General features: G+C 42.3%; 1 protein-coding gene across 1 annotated transcript in view; it reads right to left on the reverse strand.

Annotated features, from left to right (window-relative positions):
* CFAP43 (cilia and flagella associated protein 43) overlaps positions 1–19,959 on the reverse strand; it is a 163,748-nt gene that overhangs the window by 117,939 nt on the left and 25,850 nt on the right. The window contains exons 3-8 of the mRNA XM_082254611.1: positions 17,318–17,414; positions 16,817–16,984; positions 13,586–13,736; positions 11,249–11,405; positions 8,916–8,998; positions 7,974–8,105 (exon numbers count right to left, since the gene is read on the reverse strand). Coding sequence (XP_082110737.1) covers positions 7,974–8,105; positions 8,916–8,998; positions 11,249–11,405; positions 13,586–13,736; positions 16,817–16,984; positions 17,318–17,414 — 788 coding nt within the window. The remainder of the gene's footprint in view (positions 1–7,973; positions 8,106–8,915; positions 8,999–11,248; positions 11,406–13,585; positions 13,737–16,816; positions 16,985–17,317; positions 17,415–19,959) is intronic.

Below are 19,959 nucleotides of genomic sequence, written 5' to 3' on the forward strand. Positions count from 1 at the left end.
GTTTTGCATAGTTTTTTCTTACACGGGTACATACCCTTGAGGGGAATGAGATTCAATGGTGGGGCTTTATGGTTATCAGTTAATTTACTGGGGGCTATTTTGTTCTTCAGGGTGGGTGCTCTCCGATAAGTAACTGTAGGCCGTGGGTGTAGGGATGTTTTGAGATGTGGGTCTTGTAGCAGAATATTCCAATGTTTACGGAGTATCCCCTCCATGTTTCTGTACTTGGTGTGGAATCTGGTAATAAAGCGAACAGGTGGGTCAGCTTGAGATTTGGGGGCCTTGGGGGGCTTGCCATGGGCATAAGTATAGCATGCTGAATCGACCAAATCTGATGGATAGCCCTTATCGAGAAATTTTTCTTTAAGGTGAGAACTTTGAGTATTGTAATCTTGGTCCCTGGTGCAGTTCTGCCGTAAACGGCAAAACTGCCCTTTGGGTATATTATTGATCCATGTAGGATGGTGGCAGCTCCTATAATGTATATAGGAGTTGCCAGCCGTGGGTTTGGTGTAGTTGCGGGCAAAGATCTTATGATCTATGTGGCCCAACTCCAAGTCCAAAAAGGGAAGGGTATCAGTGTTGTGTACAAATGTAAAAGAAAGCCCCAGCTGGTTATTATTACAGTGGTGCACAAAGGCCTCTATCTCGGTGGTCTGGCCATCCCAGATGATAATAATATCATCGATATACCTACCAAAGTATACCAGATGTTTCGAGAAGGGATTATTGTTCCATATGAAGGAGTTTTCCCATAACCCCATGGTCAAGTTGGCATACGATGGGGCAAAATTTGCCCCCATCGCAGTACCCTTGGTTTGGAGATAGTATGTACCATCAAACTGGAAATAATTGTGTGTTAAACAAAAATAGGTGGAATCAACGATGAAAGAGGCTTGTGCAGGATGAAGTGACGGGTCTTGGAATAAGAAATGTTTAATCGCCTCTATACCTATATCATGGGGTATGGATGTATACAATGAGTTCACATCAAGTGACACCCAGGTATAACTATCCTCCCATATGTATGGTTCAAGTGTTTCCAGTAGATGTATGGAGTCTCTAATGTAGGAGTGTAAATTTTGGGCTAGGGGTTGGAGAAAGGAGTCAATATAAAGGGAAAAACCACTGGTGATGCTGTCCATAGATGCAATAATCGGTCGACCTGGGGGATTAGATGAATTTTTGTGCACTTTGGGCAAATGATAAAAGTATGGGGTATTAAAATATGGTTTAAAAAGGAATTCTGCTTCTTTTTTGTTAAGAATGTTGTCTCTGATGGCTGAACGAATAAGTGTTTCTGCCTCTAGCTTAAATAGAGGAAGGGGATCTTTATTTAGTTTGAGATATGTGGTGTTATCTGACAAGAGTCTATGGGCTTCTGAAAGATAATCACAGCGGTCTTGGATGACAATCCCCCCGCCCTTGTCTGCTGGTTTAATGACCAGAGTGGGGTTATTGGTAAGGCTGGCTAAGGAAGATCTTTCTCCAGGGGTGAGATTGTGATGTACATGCTGCTGTGAGGTCCCAGAAGGGATACATAATTTTTTGAAGTCTGAGAAGACTACTTGGTAAAAGGCCTCTAGATAGGGTCCTTTAGAGTGGGAAGGATAAAAGACCGAAGGGGGCTGAAGGGAAGTATGTTGGATTGTGGGGGATGACGGTAAATGTTGAGTAAATAATGACAAATCTTGGTCTAGTTCTGGATCCCAAGAGGTGATGTTGTCAAAAAGTGGTGCCGAAGCCTCATCATGGATGCTATATAGGCTATCTAAAGATAGATCCATATCAGGCACTAAGACGGTTGGTGGCTGTGAAGGGGGAGAGGAGGAGGTAACTGTTATAGATGAAGGCAAAGAGGGACAGTGGTTATGTGTCATCTTATTTTTCTCCGATTGGATGTGAAAAAATCTCTTTAATGTGAGGTTACGTATGAATTTGTTTAAATCTTTAAATAAAAGAAATGAATTGGGTAGGTAAGTAGGAGAAAAAGATAGACCTCTGCTGAGCAAAGCCAAATCTTCAGCAGAGAGGGAATGGGATGATAGATTAAAAATCTTTATGGTGGAGGGTGTGTAGTTCGATGATTTGTCTTTTTTAGTGCTCTTTTTCCCTCCCCTACATCCTCGTCTGTGTTTCTTCTTTTGCGTTTGGATTTGTGTGGGTGGCCCATCACTAAAAAAGGAGAACCGGACGATGATGTAGTGGGGATGTCACCGGGGTGGAAATCCCCTATGACAATGGAAGAGCTGTTGGGGGGAACTTGTCCATCAGTAGACCCGGACTGGACGGGGTTCTGACTGGACCTGTGAAGTGTACAGGATATGGTCGGAGGAGTCCCTTTGGGGGATGGAATGATATTAAGGGGGGGAGCAACCTTAGGGGGGGAAGTGTGATCCGATTCAGTCTGGGAACTGGACAGCTCGGAAGATGGAGGGGCAATGTTTCTGGTGTTCCTGTTGTTATTAGTATGGTCATGTTTGTAATCCATGACTTTTTTGGAAGGCCCCCCACGTGTGGTAGAAGATGTGTTGTGGTTTTTAGTATGGTTAAAAGAGGAAGACTGTATATGGTGGTTGTATATAGAAGTATGGAAACTCTGTGATTTTTTGGGGACTGCCTGAACATTCGGGCCCTTATGGTGAGGCTTGGGTTCAAAAGTCTGTAGAGACATAAGTGGTGGAATATTTTTGGTTCTTTTCCAAGAAAAAACCTTGTGATGCTGGTAATCCTCAATGTCTCGTCTATATTTGGCCAGTTTATTCTGAATAAGGGAATCCTCTTTATTTTTGGTATTTCTTTTTAAAGTGTCCATCCATGCCATGGGGAGGATGCACTCATGAGAAATAATTTCCTGAGATAAAATTTGGATTTTATGAACTAGTTCAGCATACTTGGTTTTGCGTTGGTCTATGAGAACTGTCATTAATTTTGCGGTGCAGAATTCTGCGATTCCTTCCCATTCCTTACAATGGGTGGAGTCTAAAAACGAACAAGTTTTTAAGATTCTTAATCCTCGTGGTGAAATTTTGTCTGCCAAATATTTAGACAGAAAGAATTCATCCCACCACTCTGCAATCATTGGGGGCAATGCTGTGGGCACTTTGCAATGATTGGGGGCAATGCTGTGGCACTCTGCAATCATTGGGGGCAATGCTGTGGCGCTCTGCAATCATTGGGGGCAATGCTGTGGCGCTCTGCAATCATTAGGGGCAATGCTGTGGTGCTCTGCAATTATTGGGGGCAATGCTGTGGCGCTCTGCAATCATTGGGGGCAATGCTGTGGCGCTCTGCAATCATTAGGGGCAATGCTGTGGTGCTCTGCAATTATTGGGGGCAATGCTGTGGCGCTCTGCAATCATTGGGGGCAATGCTGTGGTGCTCTGCAATTATTGGGGACAATGCTGTGGCGCTCAGCAATTATTGGGGGCAATGCTGTGGCGCTCTGCAATTATTGGGGGCAATGCTGTGGCGCTCTGCAATCATTGGGGGCAATGCTGTGGCGCTCTGCAATTATTGGGGGCAATGCTGTGGCGCTCTGCAATCATTGGGGGCAATGCTGTGGCACTCTGCAATTATTGGGGGCAATGCTGTGGCGCTCTGCAATCATTGGGGGCAATGCTGTGGCACTCTGCAATCATTGGGGGCAATGCTGTGGCGCTCTGCAATTATTGGGGGCAATGCTGTGGGCACTCTGCAATTATTGGGGGCAATGCTGTGGGCACTCTGCATTGATTGGGGGCAATGCTGTGGGCACTCTGCATTAATTGGGGGCAATGCTGTGGGCACTCTGCATTGATTGGGGGCAATGCTGTGGGCACTCTGCATTGATTGGGGGCAATGCTGTGGGCACTCTGCATTGATTGGGGGCAATGCTGTGGGCACTCTGCATTGATTGGGGGCAATGCTGTGGGCACTCTGCAATCATTGGGGGCAATGCTATGGACACACTGCAATCATTGGGGGCAATGCTGTGGGCACTCTGCAATCATTGGGGGCAATGCTGTGGGCACTCTGCAATCATTGGGGGCAATGCTGTGGGCACTCTGCAATCATTGAGGGCAATGCTGTGGGCACTCTGCAATCATTGGGGGCAATGCTGTGGCACTCTGCAATCATTGGGGGCAATGCTGTGGACACTCTGCAATCATTGGGGGAAATGCTGTGGGCACTCTGCAATCATTGGGGGCAATGCTGTGGCACTCTGCAATCATTGGGGGCAATGCTGTAGCGCTCTGCAATCATTGGGAGCAATGCTGTGGCGCTCTGCAATTATTGGGGGCAATGCTGTGGGCACTCTGCAATTATTGGGGGCAATGCTGTGGGCACTCTGCATTGATTGGGGGCAATGCTGTGGGCACTCTGCATTGATTGGGGGCAATGCTGTGGGCACTCTGCATTGATTGGGGGCAATGCTGTGGGCACTCTGCAATCATTGGGGGCAATGCTATGGACACACTGCAATCATTGGGGGCAATGCTGTGGGCACTCTGCAATCATTGAGGGCAATGCTGTGGGCACTCTGCAATCATTGGGGGCAATGCTGTGGCACTCTGCAATCATTGGGGGCAATGCTGTGGGCACTCTGCATTAATTGGGGGCAATGCTGTGGGCACTCTGCATTGATTGGGGGCAATGCTGTGGGCACTCTGCATTGATTGGGGGCAATGCTGTGGGCACTCTGCATTGATTGGGGGCAATGCTGTGGGCACTCTGCAATCATTGGGGGCAATGCTATGGACACACTGCAATCATTGGGGGCAATGCTGTGGGCACTCTGCAATCATTGGGGGCAATGCTGTGGGCACTCTGCAATCATTGGGGGCAATGCTGTGGGCACTCTGCAATCATTGAGGGCAATGCTGTGGGCACTCTGCAATCATTGGGGGCAATGCTGTGGCACTCTGCAATCATTGGGGGCAATGCTGTGGACACTCTGCAATCATTGGGGGAAATGCTGTGGGCACTCTGCAATCATTGGGGGCAATGCTGTGGCACTCTGCAATCATTGGGGGCAATGCTGTAGCGCTCTGCAATCATTGGGAGCAATGCTGTGGCGCTCTGCAATTATTGGGGGCAATGCTGTGGGCACTCTGCAATTATTGGGGGCAATGCTGTGGGCACTCTGCATTGATTGGGGGCAATGCTGTGGGCACTCTGCATTGATTGGGGGCAATGCTGTGGGCACTCTGCATTGATTGGGGGCAATGCTGTGGGCACTCTGCAATCATTGGGGGCAATGCTATGGACACACTGCAATCATTGGGGGCAATGCTGTGGGCACTCTGCAATCATTGAGGGCAATGCTGTGGGCACTCTGCAATCATTGGGGGCAATGCTGTGGCACTCTGCAATCATTGGGGGCAATGCTGTGGACACTCTGCAATCATTGGGGGAAATGCTGTGGGCACTCTGCAATCATTGGGGGCAATGCTGTGGGCACTCTGCAATCATTGGGGGCAATGCTGTGGGCACTCTGCAATCATTGAGGGCAATGCTGTGGCACTCTGCAATCATTGGGGGCAATGCTGTGGCACTCTGCAATCATTGGGGGCAATGCTGTGGTCACTGTGCATTGAAAGGGGGCACGCTGGTCTCTCTGCATTGAAAGGGGGGCACGCTGGTCACTGTGCATTGAAAGGGGGACACGCTGGTCACTGTGCATTGAAAGGGGGACACGCTGGTCACTGTACATTGAAAGGGGGGCACGATGGTCATTCTGCATTAAAAGGGGGCATGCTGGTCATTCTGCTGGGAAAGTCGGAACTGGTTACTAAAAGTTTTGAATCCCACCACTGCCCTTACGCATAGATTTTGTTCCAGATTCTCTGAATCTTTGGATGATATTATGCACTGTAGATGATGATAACTTCAAACTCTTTGCAATTTTTCTCAGAGAAATTCTGTACTAATATTTCTCCACTATTTTTCGCTGCAGCATTGGGGGAATTGTTGATCCTCTGCCTATCTTGACTTCTGAGAGACACTGCCACTCTGAGAGGCTCTTTTTATACCCAATCATGTTGCCAATTGACCTAATAAGTTGCAAATTAGTCCTCTAGCTGTTCCTTATATGTACATTTAACTTTTCCGGCCTCTTATTGCTACCTGTCCCAACTTTTTTGGAATGTGTAGCTCTCATGAAATCCGAAATGAGCCAATATTTGGCATGACATTTCAAAATGTCTCACTTTCAACATTTGATTTGTTATCTATATTATATTGCAAATAAAATATAAGTTTATGAGATTTGTAAATTAGTCCATTCCTTTTTTACTCACAATTTGTACAGTGTCCCAACTTTGTATATCAGGAATATGAAATGCTGGGGTAACAAACACTTTAATTCCCAACTGCATGTCAGATGGAGAACTAAAATGCACACAGTCATTGGCTGGGGAATTGATGAAACTGTTGCAGCCAGATTGAGATGTCCTGGGCAGAACTGAAATTAGATTTTCTGGGCATCAGGTATACGCTAACAGCTTATGTTGTCAAATTCCTTCTACTGCTGGAATTTTTTAAATTTAATTTCAAGCACAGGTGCACTTCAAGACATCAGTTAACATAAATTAAAATTTGTTTATATAAATTAGTGCCATTTTTAGTAGATTTTCATTGTAGAAGATATTTGAGATACAAAGTATTGTATGAGTCTTAAACATAGCTAAATGCCTATCCAGGAAACTCATAAAGGAATATTAGCAACTGCCTCTGGTATTTTTTTTTTTATCCTAATGTAGCGATACCATCCACAAGCTTTGCCTCGCAGCCATGCACACAGGCTCATTCACACATTCTTCAATGACCAGTCTAGGTGTGTTGTTTTTGTTGTTTTCTTTTTGGAGAACTTGGATAGGGTTAAGGAAATTGAGTGGGATACTCCAGAAAAAAAAAACAAAAAAAAAAAAAAAAAAAAAAAAAAACAGGCATTATGTATTCTTTCAAGCTAAATTAAAGCCTGTGCTTGTAGCTAACAGTAGACTTCAGCTTTAAGGTAGTAGTAATAGTAGTGGTTAACTGTAAACTCCTTTCTTAGAGCCACAAAAGCAGAGTCCCTTTAGGCAGAAGATTAGATTGACAAAGCTCTTCAGGGCACCAGACGGTGTCCCCTTTAGCTAGAAACACAGCTGACTCTTTAGCACCAGAGGGGTGGCAACAGCTCAGCCAGACTAGATCTTCAGCAGACAGCCCCCTCAGTCAGCTCTTTCTAGCTCCAGGGTCTCATCATCTAAAGCTCTCAGGTCGCCACCTGAGGCCTCACAACAGCAGACATAGCAGCATTGACTGGAAGGGTAGCGTTCCCTACAGGCTGGATTAATCCTCTCCAGGAAAAGACCCAGAGCCCAGTGTGCTTACACAATATATATAGTCTCCCAGCATGCCTTCAGAGCCTCTCTGGGATTGGCCAAGGCCGTATCAATATTCATGCTGACATCTGCATAACTCCACACCTATGATCAAGAAGCTTCCCAAGCTCTCTGGAGACAAAGGGAGCTATCAGGCTTGCCGAAGCTGAGCATACTAAGCAGACCTAACTAGTGGAACACAGCCACACTGAGTACAGTGAGCAAACTATGCTTTTACCTAACAAACAATCACAGCCATGCTGACTACAGAGTGGCAACTAAATTTACCTGTCAAACACATACTAATTTTATCTATTTAATCCGAGCACCTACCTGGAAGGGTGCTACACTAAAAAATATATAACAAAAATAGACTGCAGTAGAATAGAAAAATAATAGCAAATGTATCAGTTTCTTTAAATAATCAATGTTATGAATAGCTCTTTTATATAAATGAACCCCTGTACTAGGTCTATTGGTTCCCTACAGTTTCAACAAGTGTCTGTGCAAAAGCTGACAAAGCTTCCAAGTTGTATCCCGGTTTTAGCAGAAGTATGGAGTTGGTCAATTTAGGGTATTTAATAAATACATGTTCATATGACTTTCCAAAATGTTTTCGTTTACCTTGCTTGTTGCAATGGAAAGCATCCTGTAATCACTGGAAAAAGCAATATTTTCAATGGGTTCCTTTGCATCCCAGCATTCTGCAAGTTTATATTCTGAACCCTTTATGGAACATGACCACAAAATGCCTTCCTAGAAAATACATACAAAAATCATATGAGTAATATATAATATGGTAATATGGATATAGGAAACCATCATTAAAGAAATGTGGAGGCTGCCATTGTTGACCTCTGCTTCTGAAGATGCTAGCTGCCTGGCTGTTTCAATGGCCTAATAGATTCAATAGTTTGAGTCACCGATCTAAGACAGGTATGCAGACAGGTATTGCTTTGACTTTCTTGATCTGCATACTTGTTTTAGGTTACTGGTCCATATAGTATTGAAGCCAGAAACAGCCAAGGAAATAGCTCTTTCTGAAGGATTTAATACTGACATTGAAGGATTTTGGACTGTGTTAAGGAGCTTGCTTCTGAAATCAGTTTGAAATGCTTCCAAAATCTTTCAGAATTTACAGGTGCATTTGACTTGCAGTTGACCTACAATGAGCTGCAATTGAATTCCTATAGACTAGCATAGGAAGAAAAGCAGATCTGATGCCAACAAAAGTCCATAGACACCATCCTTAACTCAAAATTAAGAAAAATTTAGAGCACAGCTTAATCATTGGTTCTTGGTGCATGATGTCCGATTTTGTTGTTGATTAAATATCTGGAGAAAGCAAATCAAGGTACAGACATGCAACAATGCTTGTGTATCCTAGACACAATTTTATCAGTGGGGACACAGAGTTTTGTAATATGGTTTGCCCCCTTTATGCCTATTACATTGACTTTTTGTTTCTGGATTAAAGCGTTGTGAATGAATCCGCCAATAAAATAAGAGGATCAGTGCTCCTGCAGTAGGGAATAGGATACAAACATACTAAAGTAAAACTCTTACGCTTCCAGCTAAGTAGAGTCCATCTTTGTAAAGTGCAACAGTGTTTATGCTTCCTTTCATATAAGTTCCTCTGGGCAATTCATCTGAAGAAAAACAGAGTTTATGCAAGTTAAGGGAGCTTCACACAGAAGTGTACAGCTTAATAGATAGCTAAAATGCCAATATACAGAACTGAGCAAACATTGCGCCATCAAAAAAAAAAATCTAAATCCTATAATGGTCAATGTTATTTTATTATTTAAATTGTGTGTTTTTAAACTGATGTTCCATATATATAGTATTTTTACTATATACTGTATATTATATGGAAAAAGCTTCTCAGAGCACTATGGGTTAGCTAAAAAACAGCACAAGAGAAGCTACTTCTTTAAACTTTGAATAGTTACTCATCTAAATCACTTGCATGTTCAGAAGGTGACAAGGCCCAGACAAAAAAATAAAAAAAGTGACTTCAAAGTCTATGATTATTGAGAGTCCTCAGTGTAAACCTTCCACAGCCAGCTATGCCAGTTTTTTTTTGTGGTGTAAAGCTCTGAAGATATACAGAAAAAGGTCAAATGATGATCAGGTATTGCAAAGTTAATAAACTGAAATTATTAAAATATCAAATAAAAATGGTAGAATATTAGCTTTCAAGTGGTCAGCAGTTTATTTGCTGTTCAAGTAATTTCATTCCAAGCTAGATTATTTAGTTCAGCTGTAGAAGTAAGCAAAATATAAGTTACAGAGTAATGATGAATTCAAATTTAGTATTATTTTTTATGAATGGTCCCAGAGTCTCCTCTGCTTCCAGGAAGTGTGCCTTAAGGCCAGTCATTCGATTCAATGGAATAGCACCAACTCGCATTTGCATGCCAGGTATTCTGTGCAACTTTAAGATGCAAACTTTTAACTAAAAGTTGTAGGAAACAGATAAAAAGGCAAACTCTCTCAATATCTCAAGTTTCAGATTTGGTGAACACCAATGGGTTCAAACACCTATGGACTTTCCCTTGACTGTGTCTTCCTTTCACAAGCCAGTTATGAACATGACTTGCTTCCTCAGCTATTTGTTCAATGTACATTATGCCACACCATCATTCGGCTTTTTAAGCTGGGCAGTGCTAAGATGTCAAATATCTTCCTATTGGCCTTCCTTAAAGATGTCAAATATGTTCTTATTGGCCTTCCTCAAAGATGTCAAATACACTATATTGTCAAAATTATTGGGGCGCCTGCCTTTACATGCACATGAACTTTAATGGCATCCCTGTCTTAGTCCGTAGGTTTCAATATTGAGTTAGCCCACCCTTTGCAGCTATAACAGCTTCAAATCTTCTGGGAAGGCTGTCCACAAGGTTTAGGAGTGTGTCTATGGGAATGTTTGACCATTCTTCCAGAAGCGCATTAGTGAGGTCAGGCACTTATGTTGGATGAGAAGGCTTGGCCCGCAGTCTCTGCTCTAATTCATCCCAAAGGTGTTCTATTGGGTTAAGGTCAGGACTCTGTGCAGGCCAGTCATGTACCTCCATAGTCCTGTTGGAACAGAAAGGGACCATCCCCAAACTGTTCCCACAAAGTTGGGAGCATGAAATTGTCCAAAATGTCTTGGTATGCTGACGCCTAAAGAGTTCCCTTCACTTGAACTAAGGGGCCAAGCCCAACCCCTAAAAAACATCCCACACCAAAATCTCCCCTCCACCAAATGATTTGGACCAGTGCACAAAGCAAGGTCCATAAAGATATGGATGAGCGAGTTTGGGGAGGAGGAACTTGACTGGCCTTCACAGAGTCCTGACCTCAACACAATAGAACACCTTTGGGATGAATTAGAGTGGAGATTGCGAGCCCCGCCTTCTCGCCCACATCAGTGCCTGATGCGCTTCTGGAAGAATGGTCAAACATTCCCATAGACACACTCCTAAACCTTGTGGACAGCAAAGGGTGGACCAACTCATTATTGAACCCAACGGATTAAGACTGGGGTGTCATTAAAGTTCATGTGCATGTAAAAGCAGGCATCCCAATACTTTTGACAATATAGTGTATGCTCCTATTGGCCTTCCTAAGAGATTATCAATATCTGCTTCATCTTTCTTATATGGAGTCATTCTTTATATTTAGCAAATGTTTTAAGGTACCTCTAGTACAGTATATCACAGGTGATCTTGTACTATGTGGTCACATATGTGCTTTTTGATACTTTGATGAAACAACAGTCAAGTGTACATTCTTTCCAATCTCCCCTTCCAATAAAAGATAGCAAGGCTATATCAGCAGAGAGAAAAAACTAAAAAATACATTTTTTATTATATTTTTTGTAAAAAGTAAAGTCTGGAAATGAAGAATTTTACCAGCCGTTTGCCAATCCATTGGGCTAAGCACTGTAACCGTCTGTGTCTCTGGGTTAATGGACAGCAGCTGTCCTCCTTTACAGCCCACGTACAAGTCAGACGTTGCACTCCAGCAATGGGTATTGGGTTTAACAAATGGTTTTCGTAATTCTTTTGGCTTAAACACAAATATAAAATAAAAATGTAATATTAGACAATACTCTTATGCTTTCATACACTCTTCCAAAAAAGCTTTACCTGATATATCATATAATAAAAATATATAATTTGAATAAATGTCCTTTTTTTTTTTTTCTACTCTCGACTAGACGCACAAAGCAGACATAGCTAAGCAAGCACCCTCTCTTAAAGCATTTCTAAACCCCCCCAAAAATGTAGCTTAACAGTCCTTAGATTTGTGACTGTATTCGTTTTGTGAAAGTTTTTTCTCTTCATTTTTAGCTGGGAATCCTGTAAATAACAAACAGTACTTCCTAACCCTTTGTGGCTATACTCATTTCTCTACTGTATCTATGGAGGCAGTCATGGTGGCTAGACTTCACACATGTCTGCCGTTGTTGCTTCTAGTTCATCCCATAGGAGGTAACATGGGCACTACATTTGTGGCACAATTAATAGGTATTTGCAGCAAAAGTTCTTAGCCTGAAAAAAGACTAGTATTTTTTTAGTATAAAATACTATTGCAGCGACCACCTCTAAGGACTGGAAAGCTGCAATTTTTGTTTTTGGGTTCAGACTTTAAAGGTATGTTAACCATAAACCTGATATTGAATATACTGTATACATGGTTATAATATATAAACGCTATAAAGCTCACCCAAAATTTAAATTTTCATAAAATACCTGGGGATTCTGTCTGCTCTACTCATTTGCTGTTCCAATCTGACCACACCAAGCACAGCTTATGTGGTCAGTTTGCATCAAAGGGCTTGCTGATCGGAGATACAAGATGCCGTGCCAACCCAAGTTGTGCCTGTACTCCCGTAATCAGTTTTTCCGCTACCCCTCCTTTCCCAGCCCTACCCTAGTCTTTTCAAAAGTAGAAAGAAAGTCTCCTAGAGGTCAGCTGAACTAAACTACAAATTATTAACTTTATGGCATCATACCCCTGCTAAGTTACACAAAATATTTCCGAACTGCTCCTCTCTTTGCTGGAGGGGATTCGGGGGAATAGCCACCCGTGGGCGTATATGGCGCATATGGTGGTCATGTCCACTTATTGTACCATTCTGGACTTCTGTCTTGGACATTATCGAGAGCATCCAGGGATACCCTCTGAAGAGAGACCCTTGGGTGATACTTTTCCACTGTACAGAGTCACCAGCAGGTCCCTATCGTCACTCAATAATACCTCACTTGCTAAACGCCACCAAATCTCTAATTCCTAGATTCTGAAAGAGTTCTATAACTCCACTGCTATCTCTCTGGCTCCACACTGTGGATCACCTATTCTATATGGAGGATATGACTCTTGATTATAGAAATCAGGCTGACAGAGCATTCACGACATGGGCTTGTTGGATCTCGTTCAAGCACTCACAGATGTATGCTTCACTCCTGTCATGATTGATTGTTGGTTTCCTTTTCTGTCCCTACCTATCCCTGGACAGCCACTGGAGTCAGGTGCACCTCCCCCCCCTACCCTTCCCCCTCTCCCCCCCCTACCCTTCCCCCTCTCCCCTTTCCTCTCTTTTTCTCTCCTTTTTTTTACTTGATCCATCTCTTCCTACGTTCCATTTTCTCCCTGTAATGGTACATTGGTTTTTTTTCTTACATTATGCTCATTACTTGAGCCTTATCGGCCTGACTGCTAGTATGCTACATTGATCTGTATATGGTTCGCTATAATGTGCTCGTTATCTGCAGTTGTTCGGCAACCCTATGCGGATTGTGATGTACTTGTGCATTTCTGATTTTATAGCTGTTATTGTACTGTTATTGTACTGTACTGTTCTATCTTCCTTTTTTTCAATAAAAACTTATTGAACAAAAAAAAAAGTAGAAAGAAAGCTATTTGACTATTTGACTATACATAGAAGGAGGCATACATCTGTGTAAAATTCTTTATGAAAGTGTCTACTAATTACTTTGAACATTCACAAAATAATGTGCATGTAAATTTATCTGAAGCATGCTATAATGCTTTTAGTGAATTTGTGAAACAATTTTGAATGTTGGAACAAGAAAATAATCTACAGAAATAAAAATACCACATACATAATGCTTTTGCAAACTGAGGCTAAAATAACAAACATATCTAAAGAATTCTCTATGCTCTTTTGTAACAAAAAGACATTATGCTCTAAAGGCTACCACTGATTGGACTTAACCACTTACCATGAATACTTCTGCTTCATCACCCAATAGGCCTGCAATGGCTGGTACTGGCATCTGAGGTCCAAGGTATGAGAGTTCAGTATCAATTTGAAAAGTAAAGTACTCATTATCTGCTGTAACTGTACCGTCCTCATTGGGAAGTTTAATTAGTCTGTAGGTTAAATGCAGTGTTAAAATTGAGTGAAACTTTTGTTAGGGCTAGAGCTGATCTCTAGGTAAACAATAAAGTACACAAATAAAATACATATATTCAACAGTTTTACCTGTCTATGGATTTGTACTTCTGGCTACCCAGTTTTAGGATACTTTAGTATAAAGACAGTCTGTCTTTATACTGCATCCACCAAGGGGATGGAGGTGTAATGCTTCTGAGCTGGTCCTTTCCAGTTTGTACCATCGTTACAACTTAGTTATTTGAGTTTTGAGACAACAGACCAGTCATGGATGGGGGTGGGTTGGGGGAGGTTTGGGCTGTCTCCCTCCCACCTGATCCCCCATCCATCCATTAGCAGCCATGTGCTCCCAGTGTGGAGACACTAAATTAGGAAGTGTTAGGACTGCAGATAAAACAGGGTGCCGTGTAGTGGCTCTTCAGCTTACACATGCGTTTGCAAATGTGTGTCAACTAAACCCCTGTTCTTTGTATCATGAGACAGGTCTACTTGGTTGGTGACAGACTGGAGGGTGAGTACATCAGACTGGGGGCTGGCTGACTTCCATGCACCTCTTATAATCCTTCAACCTCATTTTTGTCTTTTACTAATCCTAATCTCCCATGTACTGGAGATGAATAGTGGAAGACATGTTTAAATTACCACCTGGGTGACAGCCATGGCTCCTTTTATAGATAAAATGGAAGGAGGGAGTGTAGCCACCCTAGGACAAAGAGTATGTTTTGTAGGACTACCAGGCGAAAACAAAGAAAAAAAGGTGTAAAAAAAAAAAAAAACAACTAACAGCTACTGCATCTAATAACTGGTAGGTTACACACACTCAGGATGTTTATAGCCTTAAAAAATTTGCCTAGTGTAAAATTCGGCCATTTTTCCGAGCGCATAGGTGGCGCATACTAGACTAAACTTCAGTGCTTTTATGCATCAGCACAAACTCACACCGAAACTGATGTGCCAATCTTTTTGCTAAAACCCTCCCCTCACCATTGTTTGAACAGTCATGTGACTGTGAGTGATTCTCATAAATACTGTGCTTTGTTCTGTTCCACAAAGCAACACAGCAGTGTGCTATTTAATTTGCCAGTGTGTGGCGGTGAGTGTGCTGATTTAAAATCAGCAATTTGTGACCATTCTTTAAAAATATTCCTTAAGTAAAGAAAAAGACCTTTGCACAGCACCTCTTTTCTTGTAGCTGACTGCTTGTATGACATTACATGGTGGTGTTGTAGGCACAGTTCGGATAATCACCCCGTCACCAGATCAAGTGTTGTCCCGCTGACATCCTTCTGTAAACACACACCGCTGGGATTCCTCACCGGCATCTCACTTGCGACATCATTGAGAGGCCCACTGGTGCCTCCGGGTTCAAGTAGCAGGGCCCCATGGTGACACCACTAGGCCCACCCCTCCCTACTTACTGAGTGTACGACTAAAGATCTACTGGGATATGTGACATGCATATTCCAAGAGGTCCAGTGAGCGATTTGTGTAGAGGAGGGGGAACTTGTGTTAGAGGGTGAAGGTCCGCTTTAAGCACCAGGTCCTGTCCCCTTTAGGATAGGGGCCACTCACTCACTCCATACCTCAGGAGTCATAGTTTTTTATGGCTTCTAGTGGCTTTGTGACTCTTATACTTATCCTAAAGCTGGTCATACACACTATAGTGCGAATGGATGAATCTTCAGTGTCAGCTATAGTATTTTGGCAGCCAGTTCCAGTGGCTGTTATAATACTCATACTGCAGCTGAATCTAACTGGACGCAGCCGCTGTTCAGCCAACAAGTTTCTGCCTGGATCCTTCAATTTTTCAATTAAAGGATGTTGGATGGGGGGGGGGGGGGGCTATCAAGGCCACCCACTAAGCTAATTTCACTCTTTTCAATAGAAACCTTATGAAATATGCTTAGTGTATGGCCAGCTTTATTTCATTATTTGGTAAGTCATTGATCCGGAACAAGCATCTGCTTAATGAGCATCAGAACAGCTAAGCAGGGTTGCCACCTATTCCTTTTATATTTAGAGAAATATACAACATAAGTTAAACAGATTAAGTCAGTGCCTTGACTGTATTTATTTTACCACAACACTTGTATGACCTTTATATACTATATATGTCAGGTTCCTGGGCAATATTGTGGTTACGCCAGTTCCAGGTCTATGACTTGCTATGCAGTGAAGTAAAAATAACATGACTGGTTCCAGAGCCAGTACCTTAGAAAACAAATCAGCAATTGAAGCCTCTGTATTTTTACCCTGAGATGTTTCTACTTAGCTGTGATTATTATTAGCAGCTCTATTTGTTAACGCAAGTGTTTAATTCTTTTTTCTATTAGGCCCTGTTCACACCCAAGCGTTTTTCAGCTCATAAAACGCTCATCTCTGAAGTCTCAATACGCACAACAAGCAAAATCCCATTCATTTAAATGGCCCCTATTCACATATGAGTGTTTTGTCGCCTGAAGCAAAATGCCTGAAGCTCAAAAAAAGTACAGGAGCTTCTTTTTTGTCAGGTTACAAGTTAGATGTCAATGCCTGCCTCCAAACACAAGCAAAAACGCCTGGAAAACGCCCAAAAAAACACCTGAAAATGATACGCTCAGGTGTGAATGGAGCCTTAGGCCTCTTTCACATGGAGCGGACCGTATTGCGATCCGCTCCGGCACTTTTTTTTTTTTACGGACACGTATGGTTACGGGTCCGTATGTCCGCATATCATCCCATCCATTTGCGGATGATATACGGACATAATGTAAGTCTATGGGGATTGCGGATGTCAGCGGATGACACCGCTGACATCTGATTTTGCGTCCTTTCCGTTTTTAAACGGAAGAAAAATAGGGTTCTGTTCCGTTCCAAAAAACGGAACAGAACTGAAAGGATGCAAATCGGATGTCAGCGGATGGTCATCCGCTGACATCTGCAATCCCATTGACATGCATTATGTTTGTATATCACCCGCAAACGGATGGGGTGATATACGGACATATGGAGCGCCCGTGTGAAAGAGGCCTTACAGTAGTGCTTCAAAGACAACATATAAGCAGGAAGTGAGTCTTACTTCTCTTTCAGGTGATACACTGTGTCACATACTTCAATGTTCCACACAGTAACAAATTCCTCACTAGACAGGCAAAGCTGATGCCAATCACTGGGGTTAAAGGTCAGACTGGTAAAACTGCAGCTGTAATGTGACTTGCTGCATAGAGAAATGCCTTCCTGCCAATTCCTGGAATTACAAAAAAAAGTTACATATAAACTCATTCATCAGCAAGGTACACGTTTTTATGTATAAATACTAAGAACAGACGTTAACTGCTATACTTTGGAAAATCTAGCTAAGCCTTCTACATGCAGATATATTTTTCTTTGTTTTAAAGTTGAATTTTAGTTATTGAATTTTCTACATAGTGTACTACATACATTGGTTCAGTCCGGACTTGATTTATGCTATATATCATAAAAACATCTCCATCTCCATCCAACACCTTATATTACGAATGTTTTAAGAGAATGGCAGAATCCCTTTACGTACAAATCTCAATGATACTGTATTTCTTACCAGATAGTAAGCATATGATCAGGAACAGATGAATAACTAGCTAAATAGTATCCAGAATGACTAAAAGTTATTGCAGAATATTCCAACTGTGCTCCATCTGCAAATTAGAAAAGCATAGAAAGTCAGTTAAATGCGGAGGTGAAAGCATAAAAAAGGTACAGTAATAACATGCTAAAATTACTATATAGAATAAACAGTGAACTTCATTTCCAATGGTGGCGGAGGAGCGGTAAAAACATGAAGTCAATGCCTGAAAGAAGGCTTAAATCCTAACTCCAGGTTTCTTGTGAATTTAAATAGCTAGTTTGGACCAAGCTGGTCCAAATTAACTATTTGCTTTACTAAAAGATATGTCTGCTGGGAGCGCTGTGTTAGCTACATACAGTATACAGCACTGTGTTCTGGCAGCTGGGTGGGAACTCCCCATCCTCCTCCCGGAAGAAAATCGAATTGAGGTGAGCAATGCTCAACCATTCACAGAAAGTATTGTATTTTATCAATGAATACAGGGCTTCCTCTGATTGACTGAGGGGAAGAGGCTGGCATATGACGTTTTGATCCACACTGGAGGTTGGCTTTAATGGAGCAGAGTCAATCAAATATACAGATTGTCAGCACCAAGTGATGATAGAGAGGTTCAAGCTGCTATTCCTGACCAGGACAGAGGGGCAAACTAGAACCTAAAGAGTGATGAGCTTCAACTAGGAAAATGAAGGCCAACCACCAATCATCAACCTTAAGAATAAAAAATATACTGTACAGTTAGAGTTTTCCATAGCAGAACAGATGTTGTATGGTAAGTTGACGCCGTCAGGTCACGCCCCATCGTTCCTCTCATCCCTGTGGGCACCCGGGATTGTCTATGGTGGACATTACTGAAATCTGGTGTGTTTGCTTGACCACGAGAGTGGCTGAGCCATTAGTGTTGGTGAGTGTGATCTACTCCCCTTTGCTTGCACGGTGGTGGTAAGAGTTTACATCCCATCAAGTTTACATTCCTGGATGTCTTTATCCATTTATTTATTGATGGACATTTTGATGCCTTGACGGACTCTTATATTGTTTATCAATGTGATTTATTAATCTGATTTCATCAATTTAGATTGCTGAGTAGAAGGATTGTTTGCATACATGCTTTTATTCTATTGATGGTGAGAGGTTACCACCATCCTTGCGCTACTGGTTACAATTTATGTTTTTATATATTGTTTGTTTTCCGTTTTTATACTGGCAAAAACCTGCAGCAAGATGAATGGAGGCTGGGTTATATGAAGGCTGGCTTAAAAGATAACTTAAAGTGGATGTAAACCCTCTCCTATACCCAGTATAGAAAATAGCCTCAGATGATACACAGAGATAAAACAAATCTTCCTATATAAGTTTTATTTGTATATCTGCTGTCTTCAGCTTTATATACTGGTTAGAAAGTATACATTGCGTTAGATTGTTTTCTTCCTGTTTCAGCTGTGGGAGTGTAGTCTTGGCATACACTGTGTGACAGCTGATTGGAAGAAAGAAACACACCCCCACTACACATAGGCAAAGAAGGAAGGAATGTTCAGAGCTGTGCTGTGAATAGGCCAGCTCTCTGCTAATCTATTTATAGCACCCATCCCAACAAAATTTTCAGCTGCTTTTACCTCCCGTCTCAGAGAACTTGTCAGAAGTTATAATGCTGATAACAGAATAACAGAGCAGCATAAAGACACAGGGCTTTGAAGAGAGATAAATAAACACTGCAGATACATGTGCCAAGGTCAAATTTTATGAATCAGGTTTACATCCACTTTAAGTTAATACTTGCCTCCAACAGTCTGAATCCCACAAAGTCCCTCACCATCATCTTCTCCATTATTTTTTCCTGTCTTTGGCAGTCCTAATTGGCCAGCACAAGGATGTACTTCCCATGCATGTACAGGAGTACAGTCATCCCAGCACACAGGCACTAAACCAAAAATGCAAACTGATCTGCACGTGCAAATGTACATTTTAAAGAGGAACATAAGCAGGCAGGTAAGTTTATTTTGATGTAAAAAGATTAATCATATACTGTATTTTCTGCAATAAAGAACCTGCCTGCTCACATTTTTTTTTATTTAAACTTTAGTTCCCGAAGGCAGCAATATAACCTACCTGTCCAAGAATTACTACTATCCTGTGTCCCTAAATAAAGGATAAAGAAAATGTGCTATTTTGGGATCTAGTCATTTCTGTTTATTCCCGTGCATGCTGTAGCCAAAAGCTAATCTTCATCTTCCCAACCCCCCGGTTTACCTTATGGCAGGTTCTCTACAGTTTAGATCAGGGGTCCTCAAACTTTTTAAACAGGGGGCCAGTTCATGGTCCCTCAGACACTGTTGGGGGCATAGTATAGTTTGAAAAAAAATATGAACGAATTCCAAAGCGCATATTTTATATTTTTTCTCCTCGAATCTTTCCACCTCCTCCTCGGCCAATGGCATGGGTTCGCCTTACGGCCAATCAGGAAGCGGGTCTCGGACCCGCTTCCTGATTGGCCAGGAGGAGGATCCGTGTGACGATAGCAAATTTTCATTCGCTATTGTCACACAAATGGGTGGGCTGGGGCGCACTGCTCTGCGCCCCGGGTCCACCCTTTTCTGAAGCCTATTAGAGCCTCTGGC

The sequence above is a fragment of the Pelophylax lessonae genome, assembly GCF_965119305.1.
Source record: "Pelophylax lessonae genome assembly, chromosome: 4".
Taxonomy (NCBI): Eukaryota; Metazoa; Chordata; class Amphibia; order Anura; family Ranidae; genus Pelophylax; species Pelophylax lessonae.